Below are 13,206 nucleotides of genomic sequence, written 5' to 3' on the forward strand. Positions count from 1 at the left end.
GCATTTAATTTCAGTGTTTGGTTTTGGAAGGCTCAGACTGCTTTGGCACATTTAAATCAGTGTTTACCTTCAAGCATATACATAACCTTACTGATTCATAAAGTATGCTTACCTATACTTTGAATATATGTTACTTACCTGAGATCTCACCACACTAAGGCTTCTTCAGGTCTGTCTTGCCTCCAGTTGAGCACCTGGTTTTATCAGTTCTCATCAGAAACCCTTTTTTCAGGGAGCTTTTTCAGAGCTCTGTTAAAGTGCTTCCTTTACCCAAACTCACTGTAAACTTGCCAATTCATCATGACTGTGGTGCTTCCTTGTGTGCTTGGTCAGGGCAGCTCTGATGACTTCTCCTTCTCTCTCTGCAGCTGGGGGGGCTCCTGTGGGACCAGCAAAAATCTAGTCCATGTAGCTCTTTAAAGGATTATATGTGCTGAGAGTCAGCCTTGCACATCTAGCAACAGTAAACTGGTTCTTCAGAGTTGTCTAAGTAAGAAGGAAGAGTAACGTGGATTTCCAGTACTTAACAGAAAGAAGGCTGAAATCAGAAATAGCTCCAGGACCGTCTTTGAACTTGAGGTTTATTCCAGGACTGAGAATTTATTATACTGCACCAGTCTGCTGGTAGAAGTTTGATTCCTTGTGATAATTTATTTCTTGATGTCCCAAACAAATGTGGATTTGAACACTTCCTGACATTCACTTTTGTACTTCTGCTCTTACTGTTTAGAGAAACCACTGTGACTGAGGGGAGCAATGCTCCCACTTTGCATACTTCCCTGTTAGCGTTCCCATGCCGTGCTCTCGTAGCAGTCCACATTTGGGCAACCGCAGGAGCAAATGAACCGGCGCTGTCTCTTGGCATCACCGTTCTGAGCTGAAATAGGAGCCAGCCTAAATGGCTTAATAGCTCAAGTTCCTGGCAAGGACAACTTGGAAGATAATATCTCCTTTGTAAAAATTGAAAGTTAACCTTTTTTGTTGTTTTGCAGGGGGGTCATGCAGCTGTAGAATTTGAGTAGAACTGAGATTGTTTTTTGCTATTTCACTGCTCTATCAGTATGCTTAGGAAGATATTTTGAGGCGCTTGAGGAAGAGCAAGAGGCTAATGTTTATTTTGGCAAGTCTTACTGTGGAAAGAGAGTTTTCTCAGTCTGAATTTGTTTTTCCAGAACTCCCATCCCTCCATCCTGCCTATCAGAGCAAACCATTTTACTGACCATGTAGCTGAATTTGTCTGTTGTCAACTGGGCTCAGCTCTACTAATGTGATATACATAGTAAAACTGGGAATTCAGATTATGCTGAATCAATGATGTTCTGCAGATGTTCCTCTAGGATGCCAGCTAGCAGAACACAGGCTCTAGGCTTCAGCAGCATTCTCCTGCAGAGTGGGGAAGATGAAGAGCCCCTGGATGCAGGCCCCTGAAGTAGGGAGCATCAGAAGCCAGCAAGTGGGTACTTTATCCAGAGGAGCCACTGGGCAGTTGTGGTAGTTAGGCAGTGGTGCTGGGTTTCTGCCTTTGGAGCTCTGGAGTGGGGGTATGCCTCTGCTGGCTCCTTCCTGCTTCTGGGAGGCTAATAGATGTGTTTGAGGGCATTAAGAAAAACTCTTCAGAGAAAATCCTCTACTTTCAAGAATGGCCTAGGGGTTAAAGTACTCTTCTAGTGTAGCAGAAGGCAGGTTTGGAACAGGCAGTAGATCTTCAGTGTGTGTAAGCTGGAGACATTCCCATGTCACTGGGTTGCTGTTTTTTCTGTCTCTTCTATTTGAGCTGTTTCATCTTACTTTTATCAACATTTATAGAACAGGACTCCTCGGTTTGGTTTTTTTTCCTAAGTTACAAGGATTTTAATGAGTTGATAATTTCCTATCATTAAATGAAAAATTGTTGGGAGACTTTCTGCTTTATACTGTTTCAGCCTTCTGGTATTTTTGAAGCTCACTATAGGTTCGTAATGTGGAGTAGAGTCAGTGTTGCTGAGTGTTCCCTTCTTTGGTAAATGGGTGGTATAAATTGGATGGGTCAAAAAGAAGAGCAATTGGGAGTGCTGTCACCTCAGTTTAGAACTGCATGTGCATTTGACTACTCATAGACTTTCAGCAGAATATTGATAGTTGTTCAGGTGACAAAACCAGCTGGACAGGGAATTCAGATACATGATATGTACAAGTTTAGGTGGGAAGCTGTTGACTTTAGATTATGGACTTACTGCTTCATAAGGCAAGGTGTGCAACTATAGAAAGGATCTGGCTTGAAAATAAATGTTTGGCTACCAATCAGTATGGGAAAAGGATGGGAGGAATTTTCAGAGGTTGTGCCTAAGTCCCTTGAATGTTCACAGGTAATAGCTCCTCTATCCTGTAAAATATCCTTTCATGGAAAAGCCTGCTGCTGTGCAACAAGACTCCCTTCCAGAAATTTGACTTTTTAAAAAATTTGAATTCCTAGGTTTTGTCTAAGATGTGTACTGTCACATGTGTTTTGGGGATTTTTTCAATGTTTAGGACGTTATTTTTTAAAAAATAATGGCACTAAGTTTATTTTCAAATCTATTTTACTTAAAAGTATGATTATTCATACAGCATTTTATTCATTCTTTGTATGTCTATATACCTGCCTATATACATAAACATATATATATGTATGTATGTCAGCAATTACAGCATATTTACTTTGTACTGGTACCTGTCTGTTGAAACACTCATACATAGCTCTCTCTACACAGGAATTGCATGTGTCCTCTCCTGCAGCTCTATTCTTCATTCCAGTAAGTTGCTGTAAATAATGCAGAGCTGGCATTTCTTTATATGCTTTTAAAATTGATCTCCATTGCACAGATGCAGGATGGCATTAATGACCTTAGTATAAACTAAGGTTTTTGGATCCTTCTCAGCCCGAGCTGTATTGTGCAGAGATAGCAGGTTGTTACACTTCCAGGTCTCTGAGGTGGTGACTGGTGGTCACTGTTAAGGATGTCAGTCGCTTGTGAGTGAGCACCAGCTCGTACACTGACACCAGTCTCTGGGGAAGCCACACTGAAACTTGTGTTAAAGAAGAGCTTCACTTCAATGGGACAGACCCAGCATTCAAAGACTGTACAGGAAGAGGGTTTGCTAGCAGCCTCTTGTAACCAAGGGTAAGTTGTCTGTGGACCAGATAGAAAATACAGCCAGAATCTTTTGTCAATATCAAAAGATATCATTATATCACTGAATACTTGTAAACTGTTTGGATTAAATATTGATGGAGTTTGGGTAAGATGCCAGTCAATAGCTTTTTTTTGACCCTCTCTTAATGTGACCTTGGTAAAGGCTAGAGGGTTCCTCTGCAGGATTCTCGTGTAGTGGAGCTGCAACACCAAGTCAAGGGAGGACCTGAGGATCCTTCACACACCACATCTCCAAAAACACAAATGCACATGGAGCCCACATAAGCAGTGGTTATCTGTACTGTCACACACTGGCCCTGGGAGAGGGAAGCATGTCAGCTAACAAGAAGGGAGAAGCACAGGCTCTCCCTGGGTTACATGGATGATGCCATCTCTACTTAGGAAGGGGAGAGCATAGCAAGGTCAAAGAGCAGTGGGTTTTATCAGAATGAGGTACAGAACTTTCTGATGCCTAACCACTTTGTTACAAGACTGATTGGACATGGCAGTGTGTCTGTGGTACCTGGTTAGAGCCATTCCTGCCCTTGGCAGAAATCTGAGGAGGATAGAAGACAGAAGGACACTGACCCAGCTGCTAAGGACTGTCCTTCCTCCCATATCCCTCTCTCACCTTTGTCTCTTTCTCTTTTTTAGCAGATAGGTCTTCTCTCAGATATCAACTTTATAATGTTAAGTAGCTGAGTTCCTGTTGCACCACTGCGCATTTTCCAAACCTCTACCCCTTACTGCCCATTTCCAAGCGAGCAGCCTGCAAGGCTGTAGGTCTGAGACATCTGCTTCTTCCTCAGACTGTGTAGCCAGACATTTCAGAAATCCTCAGGAGGAGGTGATAAACAATGGGGGAGCATAAGTTTCCCTTTTGTAGGAGTCCAGAGCTACATGTGGAATCAGTGAGACGTTTTATTTCCTGCATCCTGTTTCCAGATCTGCAGTCAATAGGTTTCAGGCAGAGTGTGGTGACCAGTAGAGTCTGGCTGCAATGGCTGAGAAGGAGAGAGCATGCAGAGGCAACAGCTGCATTCTGTGAGCAAGACAAGCGTGACCAGGGACAGTAGTGGGACTGGACTCTGCAAATGGGAAATATTCTGGAATGTGTGTGCACTCCATACATATTTTTATGCAGGCATTTAAAGGAAAGGATTTTGAAGGCCTCAGATGTCATGAAACTTACCCGGGGTGCTTAACTAGTCTGAAATGGCTGATCTCAAACTTCCAAAAAACAGAAAATATCAAATGATGGTGTGGATAGAAAATTTCTACATGCAGTCGTTACACAGATATAAAACAGTACTGGAAAACACCAGTTCTGTATTAATAACATTTTATGTTTCTTTTACTAGGTGTGTATGTTCCTAGTCAAACAAAGGGCCAAAAGGACAGCTGTGAGGACTTTCGTTAATACGGCCTGGGTGCTCCTGACTGGTTATGTTTATGCATTTAATTATTGTGTTTATCTTTAGACATGAGACTACAGCAAATAGAAAATCATACCCTTTGCTAATCTCAAGATACTGAATAAAAATGTCTGAATCTTGGTATGTCTTGTAGTTTCACAATCAGTGGAATGCTGATGTTTGCCCATTTGATCTAGTTAATTTTTTCTTCTATTTAAATCTGGGTGAAAACCAAAATAATTCCTTTCTGAAGTGTTTGAATTTTAGAATTTCACTCTCGGAGTTTTTTCAGTCTTTCTGGTGCAACAATATTTGCTTAAAACTGCATCAGAAAAAGTTGTTTTAGTCTCAGGCTTCATGTGCAGTTCTCTAGTAGCATTTCATTACAATGAGAAACAAAGTCAAATATGAAATAGAGGCCATGTGTCTCTGATTCTGCTGGCTTTGCTTTTACCTGGGGCATGTGGAAGTCTGCAGGCAAGGCAGTGTCATATAATATATATGGATGGATAGGAATCCCATTTGAAAATGAGATGTAATTCTGTAGAGAAAGTAGAAATAGAGAAGATGAAAGCCTAGTGCAGGCTGTACAATCTCATTAGATACTGTCATGGTTTAATCCCAGCCAGCAACTAAGCACCACACAGCTGCTCATTCACTGCCTCCCCATGGGAGCGAGCTTTGAGTGGCAGAGCTTTATATGCTGAGCCTGACATCATATGATATGGAATATCCCTTTGCTCAGCTGTCCTGGATCTGTCCCCTCCCAATTTTTTGTGCCCCTCAGCCTCCTCGCTGCTGGGGTGGGGTGAGAGGCAGAAAAGGTCTTGATGCTGTGTAAGAAATGCTGGCAGTAGCTCTAACCTCCCTGTGTAGTAGCTACTGTGAGGAAAATTAACTCAATCCCAACCAGAACCAGCAAAGATACTTAGTGGTTTTTTTCTTATTTTTTGAAGTTCTTCTAAATTGCGATTCCTTTTTTCTGCCCATACCTGTCTAGCCTTTTGAAGCTGGGGGATTTTGACTGAACTATTTGGAAATGAGAAAACTATTTGTAATTAAAAATAGAAAATAATTTAAATTCATATTCTGGTGGTGTTCCTCTTAATGAAAAAAAATTGAGTGACAAAATTGTAAACTCTAGTTTCTTTTAATAGGCAAGGATCACTCAGTGACTGGGATTAGAGAAGCACTGGCAAGGGTCAAGTCAGACCTGGAATTCTTGGTTTGCTGGGGTAGTATTTCCTTATAAAAGAAAACAGTTGCAGTGGGCAGGTGAAGAACTATGACATTTTTTGGGGTGTAGGAAAGCATTCATTTGTAAGCCTACAGATGGGAAATTCTCCAACACCAGATTATGATGTTCTGTTTAATGGGGAATTTTCTGATCCCCCTTGCCAAAGTTGCGTTTTCAGATATCAGAAGTGGTGGAGCTGGTGTCACACACAGTCTCCACTCTGACAGACTTTACAGTGGCAGGATATTTTCACAAATTGTATATTTCTGGCAATCCTTATGCTTTCATAAACTACTTTTCCTTTCCTGTATTTGCAAGGAGATTTTTTGTTGTTGTTGTTAGGAGTGGGGAGCATCTGACAGAGTTTTGAAGTGTGAAATATAAATGTGCCAGGTTTGCAGCAGTGGCAAGACACAGAGTTGTTGTTGTTGAGATGCAGGCAATCCCACCTATCCATAATGTTGTATAGAATGGAGTGTTTGTCAGCTTTTGCTGAGGGTCTGGCTGGCTGGAAGGTGTCTGTGGGCCAAACACCTCTGATGCTGGTACCAGTGGGAAGGTGGTGGGCATTCTTTGGAAGCTTAGCACAGCAGCAGTGGGATTTCATTGCTGCTTGAAGTCAGAAAAGAAACTTCTGTAAAGGCTGGGCAAGCAGCCACAAAATTTAGGCTGTGACAGGTGAGCTCTGACATATTTTTGTGCAGTGGTTAAAGGCTGCTCCTGTAACTGTCTGCCTGCTGGACATTGCTGCTTACAGTTAAGGTCAGCAGGACAGAGCATGTGCCAGCACCATAGATGCCCTGATTCAGGTTCCTGGTAGCTTAAACCTGCATAGACTAACATGAATTGCTTCATCTGGTAGAGAAGTAAAACTCTGCCAAAGGTAGTCCTCTCTTCTCTGCATCATTCCCTTGAATTTTATTGAAATGCTTCATTTTACAAGGCAAGTGAAATGTCTCATTTGGATGCGTGTAATAGCCTTAGAAAAAACACCCTGTCAGTATTTGAGGTCAGGATGTAATGAGAAACTGAGAGTGATCTCCTGCTCCAGGTAGTGCATTTGGAAATTTGTATCAGAAATTAATGAGCCATTTATAGAAGGGATTTTGTAGTTTGTTGGGTTTTTTTCATCAACTTCTTTTTCTTGGAAGTCTTTTGGCATAATTTGCAGTAGCATTTCAGGAGCAGAAATGCAAGCAGGAGATGGTGGAGAAAGACAAAGCACGTAAGCTGGCATTCAAGCTGAGAATCTCTCATATACAGTATGTTTTGTGTGTTTTAAATTTTGTACTTGTATTAACTTAATCTTGGCCAGTGCAGAAAATCTGTCAGAGACCTTTCTCAAAACATTGCTTTGAATGAAGAACTCAGGATGAGGATGTAGTAGATCAAACTTACATCCTGGAGATAAAACTTGTGAACTTCAGTGGGACTATTTTGTTCATAAAATTATGGATGTGCTATAGTTTTTTGCCAAAGGATTAGAAACTAAGTAATTGTTAAATACTGAGATTAAAATAACACCAGAGAAAAAACACTAGTTAAGTCAATAAATCAGTTGGTGCTGCAATGAGAAAATTAAATTTGGTAGCTATTAAGTATAGCCATAAAGGATGAAGCTTTTAAAAATTAGTACAGCATTGACATTTTCTTTTTAATGTATCATCTGTATTTTATGTAACAAGCAGTGCTGGACTGAGTTATATAAACGAGCAAGCATTTTATGCATGTTATTTCAATTATCTGTCCTTGGAGAAGGTGAATGAAAAATAGCTCCAACTCAGTTTTAGCATCTTCATTTTGACAGTTGTAATATGCATATTAATGAAGTGTGTGAAGTGTAGAGAAATGGGTCCATGTGTAAAAGCTGGTCTCCTCTTAGTTCTTTATCTTAAAAGGAAAAGAAAAAAGAGAGAAAGGAAGAAAGAAGCAGAGGGTATGTTTCATGCAGCATGACATGCCTTTTTGAAACAGCTTGCAGTTGCAAGCTAGCTGAATCAGCACCATATTTATTGGTGGAAGGCTATAATCATAGTAACACCTGCAGTGTACAGCAAAGAAGAGGCACATCTAATTCTGGCAAGGTGTTGAATGAAGTTTTTATGTCTGGTTTTAAATCAAGTCAGAGCATTGCTACAAAGAGTAGAATTGGTTAAATAGTAGGGTTTAATCAGCAGAATTAATTTAAATTTCAATAATTATTTAGCTAATATCTTTGAAGATACCTTGAGAGTCATGAGGCTTTCAGAAAGTATCATTATTTGGATTAATTTGCTTCATACAAGGTGCAGTTTTAGAATGTGCAATTTTGGAACAAAATTGATAACATATGTTGAAAAAGAACCTGAGGATTTAAAATGACAAAGCTCTTTTCCCATTACTTACTGGTTTTTATAGATTAATAAACCTTTAAGGCCAGAAGACTTTGTTAGCTCTCTTAGTGAGCTTGTTTCTGTGTTGTGTGTTTGGTTCTTCATGAATAGATTTTACTTTTTTTTTGTTAATATTATGAGGTGCTGGATTGGATTAAATGTATTTGAATCAGTATTTAGGAGTGCATTGATCAGTTGTCTCTAACATTACAAAATCTGCTCGGTACTAGATACAAGAGCAAACCAGTCAAATTCCTTAACTATTTCTTACCATCCAGTTACCTCTTAAACAGAGAATGGGGATCCCTCCAGCATGGATTTGATGTCACTAGGTAGAAGCCATGCTTTTATGAGAAGCAGCAAGGGAGATGAAGACTTAGAGTAACTTTGGAGCTGACTTTTCCAGTCTGCATGGGAAAAATTGATTATATCTCATGTACTAGGCCCCTTTGGCATGAGAAATACCTGACAGCAAAAGACAAGAAGTACATTTTAAAAAGTTATCTAGAGACTACAGGCTACAAGCGTTTCTCAACATCTTTCTTTTGTTATGTGAACACACTGAATACTGGAAATGGAATTGCCCTGAACTTACCTTCTGTCTGATCTTCCTGCCTGCTCTGTCCAGATGTTTTTAATTCTGCTTCTAGCCTTTGGGTGGGCTTGACAAAGAAACTAATTTGAGCTCTTTCATTCTTCATGTAAGGAGGGGCAGGAAGGGCAACCTCAGAGATATGAGCAGAGACAGTAAAGCCTTCAGAGTGACACAGTGGCCCAGTTGCCAAGAAGCCTTATCAAACAAGACTCCAGTCTTGGCTAAGCATTTGAGCCACTGACTTAATGCAGGTAAAAGGTACTTAAATTCTAGTAGAGCATCTGTCCATGGTATAGTAAAATGGAGATGCCACTTACTCATTTCAAGCATGTCTTTTTAATAGCTGGATGGAAATGGTTACTTTTGTCTTTTGACTCTTATCAGACCAAAACCTAAATGAACTTCTTTTTCTTCTTCATATTATCTCTTCTCCATATGCTTCCTCAGCTCTCAGCTCTTTAGTTAGAAAATGGGTACATACAGAAATTAATTATAAGATTTAAATGTCAGTGAGTACTGTAAGAGAAGTGCTTAATTTCTGGTGTTTGAACTCTACTAAACTTCTGTGTTTCGAAGAAGAAGTTAAAGGAGGATTGTTTAAGGGCATTGCAAGAGATTTAGAAGAATTTTTGGAATATATATCAGTCCACATAGCAAATGCTCAAATGAGGTAAAGGAGGTGTTTCATCTTAAAAACTTAAAATGAACTTAGGAATTCATTCTCATATATCTATACCTAGACCTTTTTATTAGTGTACAATAAAGAGAGTGACCAAACTAAGCTTGTATTTCACTTAATTTAGTCTTTGCTGTAATTCTTTGTGCATGATTTAATTTTGAAATGTGAAGATTCAGCTCTGTTCCATAGTGAAGTTTAAGGCAGTTGGTTTTGATGGGAGCAAGATTAGGCAATGGGACTCCTTTCCCTGTGTTAACTCTTCATCATGTGGTAGAGTGTGTCTCACTTAGCCACATAACTGGAAATAGAAAGCATATTGCAGGGTTTCTTAATCACATGCAAATTCCATTCATGTGCCCAAGTTTTCAGAGAAGACTTAGAGATTTAAATCTACAGACCCTGTTTAGTTTCAATAGGAGCTGTGTGGCTAAATTCTCTGAATTAGTTTTGAATTATAAACAAACAATAAACAGCCATGCTGCACTTGTCAGCCCAGCCTCCTGGCACATTTAGCTGCTTTTTAGGACTGCATTAATTGATAAATTCTTCTTGGCAAAATTTGAGGATGCTGGTGAATGAGAAAACAGGAGCTGTTGAGTTCATCTAAGGTACTCCTGCTCTGTACAGCCTCAGAGCAGAGTATGGGAGACATGGCTGGGAGAAGTGTGGTATGCCTTCTATCCAGATTCATACCTGTAAGGCATTTTCAGATTTGCTTGCAGAACTAATCTGGGGAAGGTAGGAAATCTGGACTAGCTTTACCTTTTGGCAGGATTGAGCACTGCTGTGCAGGACGTTGTGTTCTCGTGTTTCTCTAATGCTTACAGGTACACATATGCAATTAATCATTACAGGTATAGCTTTGACAGGTTGGAACTAAAACCTCCAAATTAATCTCTTTGATTTTTTTTCTCATTTCAGAGACACTACTCTCCTCTGAATAGAGATGGCAGAAATCAATTCTCCTGTAAATATCAAGGAAAAGGTAGGTTCAAGTAACAGTAGAATGCAAACTAAAACTGTATTTGTATACCTGTTTAATTTCTGCTCTTTCCAACACTGTTCACATACTGAACTTTATTATGTATTGACTCTGTGCATGAAGTTAAGTACACAGACAGGTATTAATAGGACTAATCTGAATGGTGCTTGATGAGAAGCATTTTTACTTTTTTGCAGAGAGTGTTTTGTCAGCTAATCTTCTCTTATTCCTTTGTAACTCCTGTGCACACTGATGCTGTGGAGAACAGCACTTTGGGATGGTTACTGCTGTACAAAGTGCAACCATTAAAGAAACATGCCCTTTAGAAATAATTTTCTGCCAAAAAATATTATACCTATAATATTTAAAGCAATTCCTAAAAGCGCAGGACTTGAAAAGAGTAGATTACTTTTTCCTATGAAAGTATGTCTGCTTTTAACTGCATTCCATGAGTCAGTCTTCTCCATATCCTTGCCTAGAGCTAGAGCCTCATTGCCCTTTCAGGAGCAGCAAAGGACTGAAAGCTAATTAGATGTGAGGTAGGTCAGGAGATGTTTTGTGACTCCCAGCAGGCAGATTGTGAGGAGACCATCTAACCGTAGAACTTATTTTACTCCATTTCTCCTTATGGAAGACAGTTCCTTACCTGTTGCACTGTCCAGGTGCCTGTTTTTTGAGTAAGTTATACCCTGTATTTGTTGTTAATATCTCAATTGCTTATTGTGCTTGAGGATTTGCAAGTCAAAATGAATCTCTGTCTTGGTAATGAATATCTTCCTTAGTTCTTAATAACAGCACGGGGTTTTAAAATTGAGTAGCATGATGATTTTGCAGTAGAAAGTAATGTCATTAAATTCTTCTCCCTGGTGCCAGGGTGCTCAAAAGTAAAGTACAGTAATTCTCAAAATGCAACATAGTAAATCAATTGAAGCTCTGCATATTTACTGTGTAGCTTGAAAATTTTTATTTAGATCAGTTTTACAAGTGCAGGATTTTGCAAATCATGTGTTTGTCTTTTGTAAGTTTAAGAATGAGAAACTGCAACAGGTGTTGTATTCATGGTATATATCTGCTGTTCCAAGTGTGATATCTGCTGGGAGTGCCCAAAATCAAATATTAATGAGCATATGCATTTTAAGACAGGAAAATAATTGGATCAGTACACTCTCTCATAAATTGTTCCACTCTTTATTCCTGTATCTTCCATCAGTATTTAGTGTCACTAAATCCCTATGCCAAACTGAAAACCTAGTTTAATAGCAATTGAAATTCTTTTGGAAAATCCCTGGGTTTTATTCTGGAAAATATAGATTAATTACTTACTGCATAAAGGGTTCGTGACCAAACAGTATAAGCCTCATGCAAATCTACATAGGCCAGCTGAGGAGGTGCTCAGAGAGCCATTGCACCTGGGCAAGTCCCTCTTGTTTTAACAGGGTTGCATCAGCTCTGTTTGGTATCTTTATATTTTATCTTGTATCTTGTTTACAATATGGGCAGCAACAAACTGAGTAACTGTGAAGTGATTGTAGCTTCAGAAGTCTTTCAGTGATGCACTAGAAATATGAGGAAAGAGTTGAACAAAGAAGTCCTGCAGAATTGCCTTTGATAATATTTGCACATAAACTGCCAAAACATGAGGATTTCATTTGCATGTTTGAAAAGCAGGCATATTTAGTGTGCTGGTAAAAGAGTCAAAATCACATCCCTTCCTCACTTGGCTTACAGGGCTGCCATGGTCATGCTTCACAACATTGAAGCAGAGTGAGTTTAATGTTTACTTTTATCCACCTTTTGGGAGGCAATACTTCTGGGTTTAAAAAAAAAAAAAAAAAAGGTTTTTAAGTATAATACTTCTGGTGGGCTCCACAAATCCATTGCCATCAATGTAAATACAAGCAGTCCTGGTTTAAAAGAACAGACTAGAATACAGTCCCTTCTCAGTTCTCCCTTTCTTCTACCTTAGTGCTTGCAGATCATGATGTACTTAAGACTCTGATCTTGCTAAGACTTGCATGAAGCCAAAGGAGCTGTACATCTGCACACAAATACTTACCCATGTACAAAAGTAGCACACAAGTTTCACCTTAAATTGAAGGTTATTTCACTGTGATAAAAATGTGCTGCAGATACCATGCAGATTCCAGCATGTTTGTTCTTTCGGGGGGTTGGGGGGGGACGGTTGTTTGGGGTTTTTTTCCAGTGGTGACCTTTCCCTGTGTTCTCTCCATGAGCAGCTTCTAGTTATTCAAGAATTGCCATTGTTTTAAAAGTGAGTGTGAGGCCAATGCAGACATTTTGGATATTATGCTTACAGCCAGGGTCTATAAAGCCCCACCCCTGAATTTGAGTCATAAGAGTATGCTACTGTGGTAGTGATACTTGTATAATTCATCCTTGGCATTTCAGCTGAAATAGTTCATAGAGTTAATAGGTTAAATTCTATTTTATATCTTCTTTTTTCTCCCCCAAGAGATTTATATAAATGTTGGCCTGTGATGTTAGGAAGGCTAATGAAAGTTTCCATAGTTGGCAGAGACTCCTGCAGCTGTGATACTCTTGTGGGGGAGCCAGGACTGTTTCAATTACCATATTTTCATACATATAACCCACAGATTTTCTGGAATAACCTAAGTTCTGCATTCCAGCAGACACAAAGGTCATTAATTGCCTGCATAACTAGTATTAGAAGTTTACCATCAGGATCCCTCTCAGAATATTTCCCCCTGCTCTGACCCTTCCTGTAGTCTTCATTCACTGTGCCACTCTCCTTC

General features: G+C 39.5%; 1 protein-coding gene across 10 annotated transcripts in view; it reads left to right on the plus strand.

Annotated features, from left to right (window-relative positions):
* Positions 1–13,206, plus strand: part of SPATS2L (spermatogenesis associated serine rich 2 like) — a 78,114-nt gene that overhangs the window by 25,575 nt on the left and 39,333 nt on the right. For all 10 annotated transcript variants that reach the window (XM_056496932.1, XM_056496934.1, XM_056496926.1 and 7 more), the window contains one exon: positions 10,372–10,435. In XM_056496932.1, the coding sequence (XP_056352907.1) occupies positions 10,397–10,435 (39 nt within the window). In that variant the 5' untranslated portion in view covers positions 10,372–10,396. The remainder of the gene's footprint in view (positions 1–10,371; positions 10,436–13,206) is intronic.

This window comes from Oenanthe melanoleuca, chromosome 7 (assembly GCF_029582105.1).
Source record: "Oenanthe melanoleuca isolate GR-GAL-2019-014 chromosome 7, OMel1.0, whole genome shotgun sequence".
Lineage (NCBI taxonomy): Eukaryota > Metazoa > Chordata > Aves > Passeriformes > Muscicapidae > Oenanthe > Oenanthe melanoleuca.